This window comes from Vigna umbellata, chromosome 1, assembly GCF_029865625.1.
Source record: "Vigna umbellata cultivar VRB3 chromosome 1, Vumbellata_1.0, whole genome shotgun sequence".
Taxonomy (NCBI): domain Eukaryota; kingdom Viridiplantae; phylum Streptophyta; class Magnoliopsida; order Fabales; family Fabaceae; genus Vigna; species Vigna umbellata.
Window position 1 is genome coordinate 76,039,408 of NC_142165.1, and position 22,046 is coordinate 76,061,453.

At 33.4% G+C, this 22,046-nt stretch overlaps 4 protein-coding genes and 1 long non-coding RNA gene across 27 annotated transcripts; 1 reads left to right on the plus strand and 4 right to left on the minus strand.

The window, feature by feature from the left end:
* Window positions 1-606: 606 nt before the first annotated feature.
* On the minus strand, window positions 607-5,477 carry LOC148206372 (receptor-like protein EIX2). The gene is made up of 2 exons (XM_088104247.1): window positions 1,907-5,477; window positions 607-1,304 (listed from the first exon to the last, which is right to left on the minus strand). Exon 1 carries the CDS (start codon window positions 3,318-3,320, stop codon window positions 1,935-1,937), a length of 1,386 nt encoding a protein of 461 aa, XP_087960373.1. The 5' UTR covers window positions 3,321-5,477; the 3' UTR covers window positions 607-1,304; window positions 1,907-1,934.
* Window positions 3,397-5,409, minus strand: LOC148206373 (uncharacterized). The gene has a single exon (XM_088104248.1). The coding sequence runs from the start codon at window positions 5,407-5,409 to the stop codon at window positions 3,397-3,399; it is 2,013 nt and encodes a 670-aa protein (XP_087960374.1).
* Window positions 5,478-7,140: 1,663 nt separating the features above from the next.
* Window positions 7,141-8,309, minus strand: LOC148206374 (uncharacterized). Its single transcript, XR_015786009.1, has 2 exons — window positions 7,728-8,309; window positions 7,141-7,531 (listed from the first exon to the last, which is right to left on the minus strand). It is a non-coding gene; the product is annotated as an uncharacterized LOC148206374 (long non-coding RNA).
* Window positions 8,310-11,271: 2,962 nt separating this feature from the next.
* Window positions 11,272-15,978, plus strand: LOC148206375 (receptor-like protein EIX2). Its single transcript, XM_088104249.1, has 2 exons — window positions 11,272-14,736; window positions 15,772-15,978. Exon 1 carries the CDS (start codon window positions 11,326-11,328, stop codon window positions 14,689-14,691), a length of 3,366 nt encoding a protein of 1,121 aa, XP_087960375.1. The 5' UTR covers window positions 11,272-11,325; the 3' UTR covers window positions 14,692-14,736; window positions 15,772-15,978.
* Window positions 15,979-16,762: 784 nt separating this feature from the next.
* Window positions 16,763-19,513, minus strand: LOC148206376 (syntaxin-72-like). 23 transcript variants are annotated; one of them, XR_015783575.1, is made up of 5 exons: window positions 19,146-19,513; window positions 18,889-19,012; window positions 17,941-18,014; window positions 17,770-17,827; window positions 16,763-17,176 (listed from the first exon to the last, which is right to left on the minus strand). XR_015783575.1 is itself a non-coding variant. In XM_088104255.1 (4 exons), the coding sequence occupies exons 1-3, from the start codon at window positions 19,491-19,493 to the stop codon at window positions 17,941-17,943; spliced, it is 546 nt and encodes a 181-aa protein (XP_087960381.1). In that variant the 5' UTR covers window positions 19,494-19,513; the 3' UTR covers window positions 16,763-17,176. The 23 variants fall into 23 exon arrangements, 5 of the variants coding, with proteins under 5 accessions (XP_087960381.1, XP_087960379.1, XP_087960378.1 ...); XR_015783573.1 differs by having other exon boundaries at window positions 17,741-17,827; XR_015783574.1 differs by having other exon boundaries at window positions 17,770-17,830.
* Window positions 19,514-22,046: the final 2,533 nt, after the last annotated feature.

The window sequence follows — 22,046 nt, forward strand, 5'->3', positions numbered from 1 at the left end:
ATAGACGTCCGTGGGATGGGGGCAGACATTTACTAGGCTAAACAACTGAACGTTTCAACTCCCCATGTCAGCCCCCTTAAACGTCCGTCCTTGGAGGGCGCGGACGTCTATAATATTATAGACGTCCGTGGGAGGGGGGCGGACGTTTACTAGGCTGAACAACTGAACGTTTCAACTCCCCATTTCAGCCCCTTTAAACGTCTGTCCTTGGAGGGCGCAGACGTCTATAATATTATAGACGTCCAGCCCCCCATATCGGACGTTTAAGGGGCTGAAGACAATTAATTCTCCAACCACCCTGTCAGCACCTTAAACGTCCGTCCCCTTCCCACGGACGTCTATAATATTATAGACGTCAGCGCCCTCCCAGGACGGACGTTCAAGGGACTGACATGGGGAGTTGAAACGTTCAGTTGTTCAGCCTAGTAAACGTCCGTCCGCATCCCACGGACGTCTATAATATTATAGACGTCCACGCCCTCCTAGGACAGACGTTCAAGGGGCTGACATGGGGAGTTGAAACGTTCAGTTGTTCAGCCTAGTAGACGTTTGTCCCCCTCCCACGGACGTCTAGAGTTTCACTTATTTACGAATATGCCACCGGTCAATTATTTACGTTTGAACTTTTGTGGACGGAGATCTATGGGAGGACGTTAAAAGCCAATTCTGCACTAGTGTAGGTAATATAAAATATTTATCTTCTTTATTCTTTTATTTTTAAGTTGTTTCATTTAAAGAACTCTTTTTATTTTGGTAAAATAATTTTTCATTATCTTTCTTACAGTTCTATTAATTTGATATCTTAAAATTTTTTTTAGATCTCTAAAATATTTTTTATCTTATCATACCCTTAATTACACATTTGTTTTTTGTTTGTGCAATTCTATTTAATGTTGTATCAAATTGTTTCTAAGACACACATTTGATTATTTTTTATTCTTTTTAATATTTTTATTTGTTGTTTATTTAATTATGTAAAACATTTTTTTTCACATTTTTTATATAATTTTTTTTAACAAGTTAGATGTAATGTCCCTGCCATTGGGATATCAATGTATGAAAGAGTAATTAAAGATGAGATTCAATGGATTCTGAATTACAAATTTTTGAGATATCCCATGTTCTTACATATACAAATTAGGATATCTCGAATTCTTGGCTTAAAATTAAGTTTATATTATAGATTATACAACCACACACTGTCAAATCATTGGTTCATGAAACTTCAGCCTCCAAATCTCACACTGCCAACAATCTGTAATGCTTTCATCTCATAATGGAGTCTTCTAGCATATAATTATAAACTGCAAATTTGGTGCTAAAATTTATATGACAAAAAATAGTAATGAAGGAAAAAAATTGGAAACCAAATATTAATGATAAACTAAATGAAGCGAATTGCTGTAAACTTGTGCTAAGATTCATATGATGACAAACAATATCAGTAATGATGGAAAAACAATTCGGAGATCAAATTTTAGTTGTAAACTAAATGAAAACTAAATTATTTAAACTCAATAGAGTACTCAAAAAGGTGTATAACATGTAAGCATTTTTAAAAGGGCCTAAGCATAATTCATTTGAAAAAATGAAAACTTCTCATAACAAAGCACACTATCAATAATTCCTTTGCACCAATAAAAACAATTATTTTGGAAAAAAGAAGTACCAATAGTAAAGCCATGAATACGAGCGTAGGATAATCAATGTTTAATAAAATTGTTGAAAATAAGTATGTAGCTAAGAGAGACATACAATTAATTAAAGTACGTTTAGTGCTGTATTGTAAGGAAGAATCAAATTTTAACACTTACATTCATGACAAGCCTTGTACATTTCTTTTTAGAAAGGCATTCTCCATTTCATTATAAAACCTATTAAGAAAGAAGTTATTAGAATTATGTACCTGCCTAGTTTCTGAACCACGCCTTCTGTTAGTCTTTGATATACCTTCGGCACTTTGCTAAGTTCAGTTCAATCACTACAAGTAGATAGTCTATCAGTCTGTTCAATAACGTCAGATAAGCCATTCTCCATGGTTGCCAAAGTAGTAATGGACCTAATAAGCCCCAAAAGCCTGTGAAGAATCCTATCCCCAAGCTCCTGTAGAATGCTTCATAGAAAATATAATATTCTCCATTGACTGCTGCTTTTTTAGGCTTTACTAATGTCTGATCCCCTGCACAACTCTTGTTAAGTTGTTCACCACAAAGGTCAACATTTCCTTCAAAACAAGAGACATCAAATGTATCCATGTGTCTTCCCACTGGGATTCTTCCAGAAAGAGAATTGTGTGCCAAGTCTATTTTTTGGAGAAAATCCATTTGGGAAAGAGAAGAAGGAATTCTCCCATAGAATTTATTTCTTGACAAGTCAAGGGATTCAAGTGAACTTAAATTTCCAATATCCGAAGGAATTTCTCCACTCAAATTGTTTCTTGATAAATTCAAAGAAACTAACCCCAGCATGTATGTAATCTCTTCCGGTATTTCACCAATTAAATTGTTACACGAGAGATCAATGCTCTGAAGAGTTAATTCCGGATGTGTGAAGCCGTGTTCCATACCTTTCCACATCCATGTTATATGAAACGAATAATAACTCTCACTGAAAAAATTATAAATTTCAGAGTAAGTACTATTGTACCAATAAACACGATTTTCAGTTTCAATTTTGTTTATGGTATTTTGAGACAATGCAGTAAAATTGCTTAAGCAAGTTGGAATTCCTTCTGATAAATTATTCTTGGAAAGATCCAACAATTGAATACGCTTCAAATAACATAAATGTAGTGGAAGATTTCTAGAGAAGCGATTCCCTCGCATGATCAAGATTATCAATTGCTGCATGCTTTCTCCAACCCAGGATGGTATTGGACCCGACAACATATTCTCACTCACATCCAGCATAATTAAATTATTGCAATTCTTCAAAGAGGAAGGCAATTCACCCATTAGACTATTGTTTCGTAAAACCAAAGCTTCCAATTTAACAAGGGTTCCCATGGACATAGGAAGTTTGCCTGACAATTCATTGCTACTTATATCAAGAAACAATAATTGGTTTACCGATTTCCAACAATCTGGAAGTTGCCCCTTTATTTGATTGTATGATAAATCCAAAGTGGCCAAGTTTGATGCTGTGATGTTTCCACATAAGAAATTTGAAAATTTATTTTCAGAGAGTAAGAGCTCGGAAGCTTCTAGTAAAAATAATGGAACTTCTCCCTCAAATTTATTTGAATTTAAAATTATAGATGGCCTGTAAGGAAGCTTCAAATGCATATTAGGGATTGAACCAATGAGACTATTGTGAGACATATTCAAATTGTACAGAATTTGCAACTTGTTCCAAAACCATTCTGGTACTAAATCATTCAGCCCATTATCAGATACATCAAGCCATATTATGAAATTTTGAGTCTGGAGCCAATACGGAAAACTCGGACCTAGCTTGCAAGATGCAAGATGCAAGATGCAAGTAATTTAATTGAAAAGGAGGAACCCAACTAGAGCCAAATTTTAGAGACAACGAGTTACCTGACAAGTCTAAGTAATATAATTTGGAAAAATTAGAAAGATGAGTTTCAGTGACATCACCCTCTAAAGAATTCCCCTCCAACGATAAAATCTCCAACTCAGATAGTAGTCTGATGCTCTTGGGTATCTTGCCAGTAATTTGGTTATAAGATAAGTTCAATTCCCGTAATATATGTATGCCACACCATGAAGAATTTTGAATGAAGCTCGGAAGTTTGCCGTTGAACTTGTTATTTGAGAGGTCTAATCTATGTAATATGCACATGCTCCCAAACAAAGACGGAACCTTGCCTTGTAGGTTGTTATTAGAGAGAGAAAGATATTCAAGAGAGTTCATCGCTTTCCCAAATTCACCCGGAATGGGACTTTCTAATAAGTTACTACTAATATCAATGATAAGTAGATTGGTGGTGAAGTTAGAAAGCCAGTACAACATAGGAGATGATTTTAACAAGTTATGACTGAGATCAAGGATTTGAAGCGAGGACAAAACATTCATTGTGGAAGTAGATGAAACAAGGAAACTTCTGTCTATAAGACTGCAGTTTCGTAGATTAAGCTCTTGCAGTTTAGAGCTTATATTAAAATTCCCTAGAAACATTGATGATGTTAGATTATTATTAGACAGGTCGAGGATCTTAAGAGATGGAAAATTTGGGCATAAAGAAGGTGGCAAAGCTATATTATTGTGAGAAAGATAAAGTTCTTTAAGATGAAGGCTAAAGTTAAACAAGAATTGAAATGTTGATGATGTCAACGAATTAGAAGAGAGATCTAGGATGGTAAGGGAAATTGAATTGTTTGAAGAATGGGAATGAAACAAAGATGGAATATCATTATCCAAAAGATCATAATTATTCAGCCTCAACTCGCCCAAGTTTGGAATGAGCTTATTAATACTTTGCAATAGCCACTGGTGAGAGAAACTAACATTATCCAATGAACTCAGCTCAAGAATGGTTAAAGAATGGAGAGTAGACAACCATTTTGCATCCTTAGGTTTTATATCAAAATTGCTAACTAGTCGGAGAGTATGCAACAATGGAAGATTCCCTGCTCGGAAAGGGATTTCTCCAGAAAGGGAATTTGAAATATATTTTGACGTTTTGGTTGTATATAGAGGAGTGTTACATCCAAGACTGAGATATTGTAACTTGCTGAGATTGCCAATTTGAGATGGGATTTTTCCTGAAAGATAAAATAGTCCAAGATCGAGATACTGTAAGTGTTTCAGATTCCCAATCTGAATTGGAATTTCTCCCCAAAGAACATTTTCCCCAAGATCTAAATAACGTAGTTGTAAGAGATTTCCAAGTGTAGAAGGAATTGCACCCGCAAAATAAGAATGGGAGACATCAAGATGTCTTAAGTTGGTGAAAGAGACCATGAACTCTGGAATGTAACTCAGTTCAAAACAATTATGGCTGAGATCCATGTGTTGAATAAATGGCAAGTGAATAAATGAAGTGACATTGATTGTACCTCTCAAATACGGTCTATAGTGGTAGTTTCCAAGAAGATCAAGTAGTTGCACATGACCAGTTTGATTGTTGCATTGAATGCGTTTCCATTTGCAGCAGTCTGTATTATTGAGATGGTTGGTCCAAGTGGAGAGCATGCCAAAGTCATCTATGAGGCCTTCTTTGAAGCTGAGGAGTGCTTCTCTCTCCCTCTTTTTGCACTTTGCTTCACCACTTTCGCTTGAGTTTTTCAATGTGGCAATAATTCCTGAGGCAAGCAAAGAAAGAAGAAGAACGTAAACTGTTTTGAGAAAATAAGCAGTCATTGTAGTTTTTCTGATATCAAATAATCTGAACTGAGGGAAGAGTAAACAAGAGTAGTATATTGAGAGAAACAAACTATGATTCATTTATATTCATAATTGTAAGGACCAGTTGCGTGTTTCCAAAACTCTATGATATGCCTAATTTTATTTTTTTAAATTTGGTTTTCTCCGGAACGAGGAAGATGATTGAATTTGTGTGGTGTTAGATCATTATTATCTTCTCATTTCCAATCTAAGGATAGGAAAATTAACCACACGAATAATCACATAATGAGGAAAATTGAAACTAATTCAGAAAAATCTTACCATTAGGCCCGCCGAGTTAGAAAATTAGTGCACCAATAACGCAAAGGAAAAATAAAACTTGTCTTGAGAAAAAACAAGACGTTGATTGTTCTTACTCTTTTTTTTTGTTGGTTAAAAATTAATTATATGATAAAAAATAAGATTGGTCCAAAAATCTCAAGTTATTGATTTCCTTATCAATAGCTTATAAATTTGAAACACACCGAAAAGAGAAAACATTGAACTAGTCCAAAAAAAAGACCTTAAACGACTAATTGTTGTATATAAATCCATTTGAAGTGTTAGAAAAGATAAGCATGCTAGACATTTTCAAAAGATGAAAATGAGACTAGCGCAGGAAGTCCTTAAACCATTAATATTGTAATATTTGAATCCATTCTATGGGTTAGAAAAATTAAGCATATATCTTAGACACTTGAAACGAAGAAGACGAAATATTGGTCCAAAGAACTTGAGGATTCTACTATTCAAATCTATTTTACTATTAGCAAATTAAACACTTTACGAGAAAAGGAAAAAGAATGAAACATTCAAATTGCACAAAAAGTAAATTAAAACAAAAGGAATAAATAATTTAGAAACACAATTACTAACTTGCAAAGTTCAAAAAACTATTTGGCAACATTTATGTTGACAATTGGTCGGCTGGTTGGTTTTTCCCTCATTTACGTTCTAAATACAAGAAAAAGATAAATTATCAATACTACATTTAATAATACTAAATATAAATATATATAAAAAAAAAAACAGAATTCATATAGATATGGAAATTAGTTGTTGTTATTTTAGCATACAAGAGTTCTATCGATCTTTTGCAAACATTAGATACATTAGTTTGTTATGTTTTATATACTTGATTAATTTGGATCATGCGTCTATGTTGTCAATGTTTGACGCTATCCATGTCCGATACTTTATAATATTTTATCAATATTTATTAATGAAATATTGAATCTATAAAATAGTAGTTATTATAAATAAATAATTTACTTGTATAGATTTAAAATAAATAATTTAAGTTATAATATAAAATTATTTCAAACAATTTAATGTTTTTATAATATCAAAATTTATAATTGAGAACTAAAGATTATTTGTAAATTGAAACTAACCAATGATTGAGAATACCAAAATAAAGTGAAAGATAAAAGAAAAACAGTTTAAGATGTTTTATATTTTTTCCATGTTGTGGAGATATGGTATGAAATGCACAATAAGGTGAATGGAAGATGTAATGATAGGATGACAAACCTTTATATTCATTTAACACGTATCAAAAAAGTAAAATCAAAAGAGTAAAATGATGATAAAAGATTGAAATTTTGTATTTTTATGACAAAAAAAGAGTAGAAAGAAAATAAAGAGTGTCAAATAATGAATGTAAAACTATCAATAAGAAACAGAACCAGAACATCAACTCTAAAACCATTATCAGACATGAAAATCAAAAGGTAAAATCAATGCAAGAAAGAAACAAGACAAAACATAAAGTGAATGCAGAAATGTAAATTGAATCATCAAACTGAAACGTACAAGCTTTTATTAAAACTGGAAATGAAAATACAATTGATGTATAGTGTCTGTCACCTACTACACGTATGTTTCTATTTTACAAAACTCCTTTATATAGGAGAAAACAAAAACAGAAAAGAGGAAAAGAGGGGGCAAAGGGGAAAGAACCGAATAAACTTGGAATATTCTGGGCCTGCTTCCGTTGGACCTTGGAGCTTGCGTCTGATTCTGTTCTACTTCTTCTCTTTTCGCAAGAACCCTAGCCATCGGTGAGAGAGTTGGGAGAAAGCCCCAAATTGATTTAAGCCTCCCTACGTAGAATGAACTTGAGAAAATCAAGGGCTGAAAACACAAAGGCAGAAAACAAAGATTTCCAGAGACACAAATCCTGTATTGGTCCAAAGATCAAAATCAAAGAAACAATTATCAGCAAAGAAAGATAGAAACAATTATCAGCAAAGAAAGATAAAAGTAAAAAAAGATAGAAACGCAGAAACAATTATCAGCAAAGAAAGATAAAAGTAAAAAAAGATAGAAACGCAGAAACAATTATCAGCAAAGAAAGATAAAAGTAAAAAACTCACCACAAACGCAGAATCGCAGAAACGCTTGGACCATTGCTCGGACTCGATCTTGGATCGTCGGTTTCGCGGCTCTCTTCGTTCTGCTCGATTGAGGAGATGATGCGCCACGAGGGAGGAGCGGCGGAGGGAGCAGAAACGCAGAAACGTCGTTGGAGGCAGCGATAGAGGACGACGGAGAGCAGCAGCGAGATGCACCGGTACAGTCGTTAGAGGCAGCGACAGAGTCGTTGGAGGCACCGACGAGGCGCTGCAGCGGGGATCTGATGCAGGGGTTCGCAAAGCACTTCCCGAAGCCCATGGCGGCGTCGGAGGTGAGCGGAGATTGAGGCAAAGTACGGAGGCCGGAGGTGCGGTGGAGGTCGGCGGCGAGGATGTTGGAGACCTTGAAGAGTGTTGTTCGAAACGGTGACGAATGTGTAAGGGTGAGAATGGTGAAAAAAGAAGACCAAGAAGAGGAAAGAGTGGAGTGAATGCATTGTGGAAGGAGAGAGAGAAAAAAGAAAGACTGGAGTGAGCAGAAAATATCAAGCCATACTAACCCGGTTATATGGTTAACCGATTTCTAATTTAATGCGTGAAGGACCCGCGTGATATTTGCAAGATTTTATGCTTCGGTCTTATAGTAATCGAGGTAATAAACGCTTTTTTGACTCGGTTCAAGGAGAACCGAGGCCTATAAAATCATTATAATCACAAAACTGCCACCGTATTGTTTTATGCTTCGGTTTTCTGAAAACCGAAGCACATTACCCGTTAGAATCTTGATTTTGTACTAGTGATGGTTGAAAAAGAGAAAAAGGAAATTAGTCCCAAAATATCAATTCATTAATTTCCCCAAATGAATCATTTTATAAGTTAGAAAATTTATCACATATTTAAAAGAGAAAAAATGTAGCTAGTCTAAAACTCTAAAGTTATGGTTCTCTCATAGTATTTTATGGGCCTAGTACAAAAGAATAGTATAACGTCCGTGTCTTTTCACCTTTCACGTCAAATTTGAGATCGACATCATATTGGAAGACATTAAATTGAAATCGAATTTAAAAGATTCGACGTTAATTTACATTAATTGATGTTGGACATTGAACAATTGGACGTCCCCAATCGGATATTGCTTTATCTCCAATGTCAATTAACGTCAAATTTTGCTAATGTGCGACGTTAATCATTTTTTTGTTTTTTTAATTAATTTTGATCATTTGTGATCTTTTTTACAACTCTACGAGACTTGAAAAGCAAAAAAACAACAAATGTAAAAGGTCAAAAACTATGACAAATTTTTAGGTCATTTTTGAAAAGGAGAAAAACAACAAATGTAAAAAGACAAAAACTATGACAAATTTTTAGGTCATTTGGAGTTGTTTTCAATATACTCTCAATTCTATTCTAAACCTTAGATGTATAATGTGTAATGTAGTATCAACAACAACAAACAACAGACAATAAAAGCAAACAAGTTGAACAAACAAGTTCTTCAAAATGAAAACGAAAACTAATCTTCAAAAGGTGGGTTCGTCGAATAAAATTTTGCCACCAATGAGAGAGAAAGCAAAATGCACCTATAAAGAACAAGAACACGAAAATAATCAGTCAAAACAAACGGAAATCATACCTAAAGTAGTTAATCAACGTGCATTTGTATCAAATGAAAAAAATATTACATTTGGTGGTCATCAAACTTCATTCGAGAAAAGTTTGAGAAGAGAAGAGAGTCTCGCGCTAAGATAAAGTGAATGGATTTTCAACATCTTGCTTAAATTTTTATTGAATTCACTAACCTTTTGACGTTTAACTATAGGGCATTCAACATTTTATAACATTTTGACGTATAATTCTAGGGCATTCAACATTATAAGTAAGTATATTTTCACCTTCGTGCCAAACACTTTTACGAAAGTTAGCCAATAGGACATTGGACTTCTCAATATTCGACGTTTTATAACAAATTGATTTCGAATCACAGTCCTAAACAACGTCTAATAATTACATTTATTTATAAAAATGTCACCGATCATTTTTAACGTTGGTTATTTAGTAGTTGATAGATAAAAGTGTGACGTTATACACTGTTTTTTTACTAACGGGGTTAGGAAAGTTAAGTATGCGACACTTTAAAAGAATGAAAATGGTCCAAAAGCTTCTTGGTTGTCCTGATTATGGGTTAGAAAATTACAGATGTTAGACATTGGAAAAGAAGAAATGAAAGTGGTCCATAAAGACCTTATAAGCTATTGACTATTGTATTCCAATTCATTTAACGTGTTAAAAAAAGTATAAAGACACTTGAAGTGAAGAAAACGAAATTGGTCCAAAATCGTATTATTCTAATTCGTTTAATTTAAGCATGTTAGAGACTTCATATAAAACAAATGAAAATGGTCCAAAAACTTTAAACTATTGATTTGTCCTATATATTTGAATTCATCTTATGCGTTAGAAAATTAAGCATGTTAGAAAACAAAGAAGAAAATGAAACCGGTCCAATTACCTTAAGGTATTGGTTGTCCTAATCGAATCCATTTTATAAGTTAGAAAACTGTGAACATTTAATCCTCAAATATACATCTATTGAATATATTAAAAGTTGTTTAGATATTCATAAAGCATTTTTGTTTTCTTCTTAAAGTTTTCATACCAACCTTTTTCATGTGTTGTACGCTCAGCTTTAAATTTCTCTATAACTTTTTCACTACTTTTTTTTTTCTGCTGCACGTTATCTTGCCTTTAATGATAAAAAAAATGACACGCATTACATGATTGTCTTTTTATTGGAAGTAATTAAAGGTGGCGGATACATAAAAAAAAAAAAACATATTTTGTGAAGGGAAGACAAAACATGAATAATTGTGTATGTAAACTGTGTGGATAGATCACAATCCACCATTATTTTTAAATTCTTTTAACGGATTAGAAAATTAAACGTGCAATCACATCAAATGATAATAAATTCTTTAGACTAGTTTTTAACTTTTTCTTTTATGATTGGTGTGTTAATTTTTCAAACCCATGTAAAACATATTGAACTATGAAGATTTCATTTTTGCTCTTTCGTTGTAGTAAAAAAAAGGTTAAGAATAGCAAAATCAATAAATTAAACTTAGATTTTGTTTAATCATTATTCTTTTTTATCCTTGAAATATAATCATATTTTATTGTAATTTAAATAAAAATTGACTTCTGGTCTCTGTAATTTTAATTACTTTTTGCACCTTTCTTTTAGTCTCTATAAAGTTATTAAGGATAAAAATAATAGAACTATATTTTAGAAATTATAAAATAACCTTTAAAATGTTTTTTTATATCTTTTCACGATGTGTTGTGCGTAATTTTCTAACTCTTGAAATGGATTCGTAGGGAGATTAATAACTTTTAAGTAGTTTTCTTAATACTTATATTTACTTTTCTTATTTAATAGTTTAGACGAAGTAGTGTCAAAAAAGATACAAAAAAAATAGACATCTATACTATAATTACTCGTTTTCTATTGTCACTATATAATGCGATCCAACTTTCTAAACTTCAGAACTGAAAGAGAAAACTTGAATCAAAATTTTCTTATTTCGTGACTCTTCTCTTAGTTTAGATTATCAGCAAAATTATGATAAGTCCTTACTTTGTAACACTATTTCATCTGCTTTTATTGTATTCCTTTGGATTTTCAGTTGGATTCAAGGAATCACGTAAAAGTGGTGAAACCAACTACAGAGAGAATGAGAGACAAGCACTCCTCAACTTCAAACAAAGCCTCATTAATCACTATGGCAGACTGTCTACATGGACTGATCATCAAAATAATACAGATTGCTGCAATTGGGAAGGCATTCAATGCAACCATCAAACTGGTCATGTCATTCTACTTGATCTTCGTTGTCTGGATACACTATATTTAAGAGGTGCAATCAATCTCACTTCATTGATTCCCTTGCAATACATTCAACATCTAGACCTCAGCAATAATAATTTTTTGTTGACTCACATCCCACAAGCCATTGGCTCTTTCATCAACTTACGATATCTCAACCTCTCATTTTCTTTATTTAGTGGGAGGATTCCTTTCCAACTTGGAAATCTTTCACTACTAAAGTATCTAGACCTTGGAAGAAATAGTCTTCTTGGACCAGTTCCTTTTCAGATTGGGAATCTTAGAAGGTTACAATATCTTCATCTTGGAGGAAATTCTCTATCAGGAGAAATCCCATTTCAACTTGGGAATCTCAACCGGCTGCAATATCTTGATCTTGGAGAGAATTCTTTATCAGGAGAAATCCCATTTCAACTTAGGAATCTCAAGCGGCTACAATATCTTAATCTTGCAAGTAACACTCTTTCTGGAGCTATCCCTTTTCGGAATGGGAATCTTTCTCTCTTACAAACTCTTGGGCTAGGTGGTGATTTTTATATAGAAGCCGAGGATTCACAGTGGTTATCTAATCTCCATTCTTTAACAAGTCTTCACTTGAGCTCATTGCATAATCTCAACTCCTCGCGCCAGTGGCTACAAGCTATCAGTGAGCTCATTCCAAACTTAGTAGAGTTGAGGCTTTTTGATTGTTCTCTTTCAGATACTAATATCCAATCTTTGTTTCGTTCTCACTTCAACTTTTCAACTTCTCTTACTGTCCTTGATTTGTCTTCTAATGTGCTAACTTCCTCAACATTTCAACTGTTATTCAATTTTAGCCTTCATCTACAAGAACTTTATCTTAGCGAAAATGACATTGGATTGTCATCTTTTCTTTTCCCAAATTTTCCATCTCTTAATATACTTGATCTCTCCTTTAATAATCTAACATCATCAGTATTTCAAGGCAATTTTAATTTTGGCTCCCATCTACGGGAGCTTTTTCTGTATAACTGTAGTCTTACAGATCAAAGTTTTCCTATTTCCTCTGCTTCCACAATTAATTCTTCATCTTCTCTTGTCATACTTGATCTCTCCTCAAATCTATTGAAATCATCTACTGTGTTTTACTGGATTCTGAATTGCACCACGAATCTTGAGATCCTTTGCCTTGATGAAAACCTGTTAGAAGGTCCCATTCCAGATGGATTGGGAAAAGTAATGAACTCACTTGAACGTTTCTATGCCTCTGAAAATAGACTACAAGGCAAGATTCCGTCTTTCTTTGGGAACATGTGCAGATTGCAGACCTTATACCTCAGAAATAACAAGTTCAATGGGGAAATTTCTCATTTCTTTCAAAATTCTTCGTGGTGCAACAGACACGTATTTCAGACTTTGGATTTATCTTATAACCAAATTACTGGCAAGATACCTGAAAGCATTAGATTGCTATCCGAGTTGGAGGATTTATCCTTGGGGGGAAATTCTTTAGAGGGTGATGTCACTGAATCTCATCTTTTTAGTTTTTCCAAATTAGAAACCTTATTTTTATCATTCAACACATTGTCTCTAAGATGTTCCTCTAGTTGGGTTCCTCCTTTTCAAGCAACAAGTTTGAGATTAGCATCTTGCAAGCTAGGTCCGAGTTTTCCTGGTTTGCTTCAGACACAAAATTTCTTAAGGGTGTTAGATATATCTGATAATGAGCTAAATGATTCTGTACCAGCATGGTTTTGGAAGAAATTGCAATATTTGGGATGGTTAAACATGTCTCACAATAATCTCAATGGTGCAATTCCTGATATACCATTAAAGCTTCCTTATGGACCATCTATAATTCTGAATTCAAATCAATTTGAGGGAGCACTTCCACCATTTTTGCTACAAGCTTCAGGGCTGTTACTCTCTCAAAATACAATTTCTGATATGCATTTTTTTTTGTGTAACCAAATCATTGCTCCGAATTTGGCAACTTTAGATTTATCAAACAATCACATAACGGCACAAATTCCTGATTGTTGGCAATCTTTACACCAATTACTATTTCTTGATTTGAGCGAGAATAAGTTGTCTGGGAATATTCCCATCTCCATGGGGAAACTTGTTAAATTAGAAGCGTTGGTTTTACGAAAGAATAATTTAACAGGTGAACTGCATTCCAGTTTGAAGAATTGCACTAATTTAATTATGCTGGATGTGAGTGAAAATAATTTGTCTGGTCGAATACCATCATGGATTGGAGAAAGTATGCAGCAATTGAGAATCTTGAACATGCAAGGGAATCACTTCTTTGAAAATTTTCCAATTCAACTTTGTTATTTAAAGCGTATTCAATTGTTGAATCTCTCCAGGAATAAATTATCAAAAGCAATTCCAACCTGCTTAAAGAATTTTACAGCCATGTCTGAAAAGAGCATCAACAGAACTGAAACTCAAGGCCTTATATATGGGTACAATATTACTTATAGGGAAATCTACGGTCCCTCCATGTCTTTTGACTACAGGCTTGGCATAACGCTGGTGTGGAAAGGTGTGGAACAAGTGTTCGGAGATCCCCAATTGATTCTTAAGAGTATTGATCTCTCAAGCAATAATTTCACAGGTGAAATACCAAAAGAAGTTGTGTATTTGTTTGGGGTTGTTTCTTTAAATTTATCAAGAAACAATCTGAGTGGAGAAATTCCTTCTGAGATTGGAAATTTAAGTTCACTTGAATCTCTTGACTTGTCAAGAAATCATTTGCATGGGAGAATTCCTTCTTCTCTTTCTCAACTTGATTTCTTAGGAAAATTAGACTTGTCATACAACTATCTTTCTGGAAGAATTCCATTGGGAAGACATTTGCAGACCTTTGAAGCCTCTAGTTTTGAAGGAAATATTGATCTTTGTGGTGAACAACTCAACAAAAGTTGTCCTGGAGACTATTCAACCGCAAAACCAGAAGTAGCAACAGAAAAGGAGGGAGATGATTCTGATTTCTATGAAGCATTATACATGAGCATGGGCCTAGGATTCTTCGTAGGATTTTGGGGCTTAATAGGGCCAATTCTAATTTGGAAAGCTTGGAGAATTGCTTACCTAAGGTTCTTGAACATATTGACAACTGAGATACAGCTATGATGAATACGCAAAATTTCTGCCAATGGCTCAAAGCTTGGGTAGCAGGTATGTTTTGGTGAATATGCGTAAGTATATCTCATTGTTATTGCCATAATTATAATGTAATGTGAGAGGAAAAAAAGAGTGGATACTTTGCTGTTAACAAGTTTAATCTTGTTTTATAATTCACTTAAGAAAGTTATGTAGATGAAATCATGCAACATGTTTAATTCAGTTGTTTGATTTATAAGTAAAAAACTAAATTACTAACATAAATTGATGAAAGAAAAATCAGAAGGATTTTGTAAGAAATTTAAGGAGTTGGAAAAAGTTTTCCAATGAAGATTCGTAATATATATATTATTTTCTCTTTTCTTTTAAGAAAACTTCCTTCTTGGAATTCGTTATTTTCATATCTTCTTGCAACGTTGATTTTTACTAGATAGATACTGACCAATTCATCCTCGATTCATAAATAAATGTATATTTCAAACTTGAATGCACACTACTCGACTAAATCATTGACCATGATGATAGCAGTAAACATTTATAGCAATGAACATTATGCAAAATAGGATTTGTAAGAATGGTAATTAAGAAGAATAGCGATAGAATATGTTTTTAGTTCTTAAAATTTGATTTGAAATTGAAATTTCTTTTTATTCGAAATTTTAATATATTTTGGTTTCAAACTTTAAAAATGAATGGATATAGTCTTTTTAATTTAATAGATTAACCCTTTTAAGTACTAAATGTTTTTCATGCTCGTATTTGAATTGTTTATATGGTTTGACATTCTTATTTCAATGTCAACTAGAAAACATATTTTGACATGTCAAAAAGATTTAAGTAATTGAATAAAAATGACTATATTCATACACTTTTAAAATTTGAGAGTCAAAATGTACTAAAGTTTTAAATAAAAATATATTTCAATTTTGCATTAAAATTTAAAAACTAAAAATATATTTAACCCTTATTAATAAAGTTTAAATTTATGTAACAATAACAAATTTATCATTTATTAAAAGAAACATGATAAATTACTCTCATGTATTTTATTATTAATTTATATGAATCAATTTTATTTAACTTTTGCAGGTGGCCAGTTGTTGACATTTTTCTTGTGTTCCTCTCTCAAATTTGAAGCAAGGGACTCTTTACTAGAACTTCACTCAATTGTGGTTTAAGTGTTTTTTTCATAATGTGTTGCAAAAGGTTGTTCTTCAAATGAAACACGTTTCTTCATTTGATAATGATGTATCTTTTGACTTCAAATATGCTTGTAATTTTTAACTTTTATTTTACGATTAATTTCTTTGATTAGGAAATTTATTTGTGGTAAAATATATTTGTAGAGTTGAAATTAGGTCTTAAATTCAAAAGTGACAAACAAAATTTTGTAAAATTAAATTAAATCTAAATTTTACTAAGTAGTAAAAAAAATATTAACAATCACGTTATAGTATATTTATAACAATTTGAGTAAAAGATTTCAACTGATCATTTCAACTGAATTGAGGGAGTACTCAAAAGATAAAGTTACAAAACAAATTAAGGTTAAGATTTAGGGATTGAAAATCCTGAATATAGCACCTGGAAAACTCAGGATCAACTTCTCCTTTCCTGGCTTCAATTCCACCTTATCGGGCGTCCTTCTCAGCTCGCATCATTGGTTTCAACTCATTTCAAGTTTGGGAGAAGATACATGCTCATCTCACTTCTCGGACCAAAGCTCATGCTCGTCAGCTAGACACCCAGCTTCGCACCATGAAGAAAGGCAAACATCCTATCAATGAGTCCCTTTTAGTAGAAAAATCGCTTTTTATTATAGATAAAAGTGATCTATTATGACATCATAGTTCTAGACATCATAATAAGTCTGCGCTTTTTATGACATATTTCTGTTACCTATCATAATATGTCAAATATATTATGACATGTAACTTTTTACCTATCATAAAAACTTGGTTTTTTAAAAAAAAAATACATGCTTATTTTTGACATCCAATCAATTTGCAATTAATTTTCTCCTATTATGAACAAATCCAATCAATTTATAATGAATATAACCTGAAATGAATAAATTCAATTGAACAAATAAAATAAAATTCATTTCATACATGGAAATGTATGTGTACATGCGTAGAAAGGGGGATAAAGAAGGCAATTGCCCCAAGCCTATAACAACAACTAAATCAATGTATCAGATAATAAGACACCTTCTCATCAAGATCAACTTGAATATTTTCTTCAGTTAAACGTTCCAATTCAGTTAAAAAACTTCAGCTATTTACTTCGTGCTCTGCAGGGTGTTAAGCTCCAGTTGAATCTCTTCCCGAGTCCTCAGTCCCCGTCCTCGAAAATCAAGCTTATCTTCTAAATCCACAACTTGCTTTTGCAAATCTTGAATTCCTTGGAAAAGCCGATCAGCATTTTCAACATGTTGCACCAATGTGTCAACTAAATCCTTGTCAGTCTTCACTTGTGCTAAAACACATAAAACCTGAAAATTACAGCAATTGTATAACCCAAATCAAGTTATCGGAAAGCAAAAAGGGGAAAACAGATAATACACTCTCTGGTACAAGGCACTTCTAATAGAACCACACAGACCAATAAAAAGAATTAACTCAGTTGACTTTGTTGAATTTTTTGATTTTTAAAACAATGTTACCAGTGTATCAAATTTACCTTTGTTATTAATAACTTTAAAAAGCCTCCTCTCGTTAATTGTCAATAAAAAACAGACATTCATAATATTTAATTGTGCAAACAAGGACAGGAAATATCCTGTTTCCAAGTAAACTATAAAATTCCTTAGAAAAAGGACCATCAATTTTTTCTAAAATATGCTTGTTATATTAAGGAGCAGAGGAAGTACTAAATAAATAATTGATGTAAAACAATAATCAACTTCGACAAAAAAATATTTCAGACAGGAAGTAAACGTTGGAATTTAATCACTTAATAGAAATTTAATTAAACACAAAAGCACAGACATAATCAGCTAAAAGTTTTAATTTGGCTTCTGAACTAATGATTTAGAAATGGTTTACAATAAAATCACCCCAATAGCATAATAAAGAGAACTGCTGCCTTTTTGAAGCGAAGTCTTCATTGGCTTTTACTGCAAGGTCAGCCTCAATGCCGTTTACTGCTGAGAATCATAGCAAAATTAGTAGCAATGTTTTTTTTTCCAGATTCATAACCACCATGAATATAGTGTATATCTGTATGATGAACTAAGTAATTCAGATAGAAACTTACTTAATTTTTTGGTATTGAACTTATATAGTGATCTTCATCCTTGACACTTTGGGGCTTTCTCTTAGAACCACGTGCTGCTAAAACTCAAGTAAACAGAATCAGAAACTAATCATCATATTTTTCTTACTTAACTCTTATAGTCTTCTTTCACTCAAATCCTTAATAAAGCATGTCCAAGTAAAAGTAAACCTTGAATTTTTTTACCAATTTTAACCGAAAAATTCTTACACGGGAAAGGTATTTGCTGGATGAAACAGGGAAAGAAAATTGCACATCAAACGATAGCCTAGCAGAGTATATTCTGAGGTTCCATGTGCCTTTCTACTGTGATATACTTGAAAGAACGTAGTGATATAACCACCACAAAATATATAGTATATATCAGTATTAGTAGCCAACTACTTTGTTCTTGAGGCATAAGGCAGTACATAAAACAAAAGGGAAATACATCATGATGAAGATTATTCACTTTAAAAGTTGAAAATACAATGACCAAACTCAAGAATAATCAATGATAATATAAATGAAATAAAACCTTTTCTTCCTTTCTCCATGGAAGGACTGAGTTCTGATTCGATTTCCTCCGGCAAGGAGCATATATACATACAAAGATAACAATATAGACATGCACATCATAACTAATTTCAAGGGGACTATTTTGGTCGCAAGGAGCATAAACTTTAATATGATATATAACAGAGCATAAATGAAACACTAACAAGGGCATTCAATATATATAAATGAAAACCCAATCATGAATACAAATACCTAAAAAATAAATAAGAACGTGCTTGGAAACTTTTTTTCCATGAACAAGTTCCTTACGTCTGCTTTATTTGCAGAAGCAACATCACTAATTGTACACTACACATGAAAGCAAGATCAACACTATTAACTTCTTGTACATGTTTAAATGTAAAAAGAAGAGAATAAATTCAAACAGTATACCAAGGAAAATAAACTTTAGGAACTTGGGAACCTCCTCTAGCAACCGAGCGTTAGTACGACAAATCTCCGCATTGATCGCTACAGCAGATGCCTTACCTTTCTCCTTGGAAGTTGTTTCTACTTTCTGCACAAACAATCAAAAGAAATACATGTGAATTTCCTCCATTACCATTAGGAAAAACCCCTAATTCCGTGACTCTATAGAAAAATTCTCCAGCTAGGGCACAAATTGAGTCATAAGAGTTTCAGTGGCATACCTGAAGCAATGCCTCGATGTCAGCGTCGACGGAGGCGTAGACTCTGGTAAACGCATCGTCGCCATAGACATTAGAATCACGATGCTTCTCGACATCGTATTTGTCATACTTCTTGCAAATGGAGGAGAGCCAACGGAGGCGATGGCGAGGAGAGCCAACGGAGACCACAGTGAGTAGAGCCAATGGAGACCAGGATGAGGAGAACCAAGGTAGACTACAGCGTCGATGCAACACACGCCGCGAAGGGGGAACGTCATCTGAAGAAAATAAAGGATTACAAAGTGAGGCGTAAAAACGATGAAGAGAACGTGGAAAGAGTAATAAATCCAGGAACTGAGATTTTATCATAGGTGGTTGACAACCTGTAATAATAAGGTTTTGAAGTTTATTACAAAAAATGTCTAGTTATAACCATAGATTTTCTAAAATACATCGTCTTAGTCTTTTCTTTTATTACGAGAATGTTATTGATTAATCTGTTACCATAAATTTTTTAAAATACGTCATAATAATCTTTTTTTTATTATAAAAATGTTACCAGTCAGTTTATTATAATAGATAGATTTCACCGTTCATAACAAGTTTTCACGAAGCTTTTTTTACTCTTCGCATCAAAGCCTTCCTGCCTTCTTTTCATTTCATTGGTCATGATGTTTTAAATTTTTTGCATGATGTAGAGATATGTATGAAATGTACAATAACATGAATAGAAGATGAAAGACTTTTTTTTATAGAAAACAACATTTAAGTTAAACAGAGAATAAAATGTATTTCTGAAAATAATTATAAATAGGCTTAAAACATTTAATTACTTGCAACACTTCATCTTAGTAAAATTATAAACTCTCAATGTTCTCTCTAGTTTCTAGGTTATACTTGTATACTTTTTTAACAATCAGGTCACACGAATAATCACATAATGAGGAAAATTAAAACTAATTCAGAAAAATCTTACCATTAGGCCCACCGAGTTAGAAAATTAGTGCACCAATAACGCAAAGGAAAAATAAAACTTGTCTTGAGAAAAAACAAGATGTTGATGGTTCTTACTCTTTTTTTTTTTGTTGGTTAAAAATTAATTATATGATAAAAAATAAGATTGGTCCAAAAATCTCAAGTTATTGATTTCCTTATCAATAGCTTATAAATTTGAAACACACCGAAAAGAGAAAACATTGAACTAGTCCAAAAAAAGACCTTAAACGACTAATTGTTGTATATAAATCCATTTGAAGTGTTAGAAAAGATAAGCATGCTAGACATTTTCAAAAGATGAAAATGAGACTAGCGCAGGAAGTCCTTAAACCATTAATATTGTAATATTTGAATCCATTCTATGGGTTAGAAAAATTAAGCATATATCTTAGACACTTGAAACGAAGAAGACGAAATATTGGTCCAAAGAACTTGAGGATTCTACTATTCAAATCTATTTTACTATTAGCAAATTAAACACTTTACGAGAAAAGGAAAAAGAATGAAACATTCAAATTGCACAAAAAGTAAATTAAAACAAAAGGAATAAATAATTCAGAAACACAATTACTAACTTGCAAAGTTCAAAGAACTATTTGGCAACATTTATGTTGACAATTGGTCGGCTCGTTGGTTTTTCCCTCATTTACGTTCTAAATACAAGAAAAAGATAAATTCTCAATACTACATTTAATAATACTAAATATAAATATATAAAAAAAAACAGAATTCATATAGATATGGAAATTAGTTGTTGTTATTTTAGCATACAAGAGTTCCATCGTTCTTCGGCAAACATTAGATACATTAGTTTCTTATGTTTTATATACTTTTAATTTGGATCATGCGTCTATGTTGTCCATGTTTGACGCTATCCATGTCCGATACTTTATAATATTTTATCAATATTTATTAATGAAATATTGAATCTATAAAATAGTAGTTATTATAAATGAATAATTTTATTGGTATGGATTTAAAATAAATAATTTAAGTTATAATATAAAATTATTTCAAACAATTTAATGTTTTTATAATATCAAAATTTATAATTGAGAACTGTACCAGTAGGACCGGGAGATGTACGGACAACCACAGGCCGCCCGCCCCGCAGGTCACGATCAAGACCGAGCGTTCGTCCAAAGCCGCCCGCCCCCCAAGTCACAAACAAGACCGAGCGTTCGTCCAAGGTCGCACCCCTTCCCTAGTCACAGTGAAGACCGAACGTCCACTATCGAGCGCCAAGAACGAGCGTCAAAGTTATCGCTGCCCGGTCGCTCAATAGACCGGGCGACCCTCCAAGGTTTGCCAGACATGATTCAACCGCCCGCCCAGGTACGCAAAAGGACCGAGCGTCCAATGTGACTGGTCAGCAAAGTCAGATGGCCGCCCGCATAAGTTGACATCCCTGGCCGATCATCCTTCCAACCGTTCGTACTTGGGCCGTTATCAGACCCACTAAAGGTAAAAGGGGGCCTTCATCAGGCCCATTAATGGTAAAAGCCCATTCCGATCATTATAAATAAAGGTCTCAGGTATGAGTTCTAGAGAACTTTTTCTTACGATGCATCCATGCATCACAAACTGCTCTGTCATATTACTGACTTGAGCGTCGGAGTACCTTTAGCAGGTACCCGACCCCCCGGCTTGGAGCACGGAGCAGCGCCTGGAGTAGGAGGACGTCCGCCCAGCTTGGAGCATGGAGCAGCGCCTGGAGTAAGAAGGCGTCCGTCCATCTTGGTACCGTCCGCCCGTTCAGCTTGCTTCGGTTCGTGGGATTCAGCAGTGTCCGCCCGGTCCATGCATCTTCGTCGTCCGCCCGCCCGTCTTCGACAAGTAAGTTTGTATGTTTTAACAGGGTCCTCACCGACTCAGTCGAAACAAGAACTAAAGATTATTTGTAAATTGAAACTAACCAATGACTGA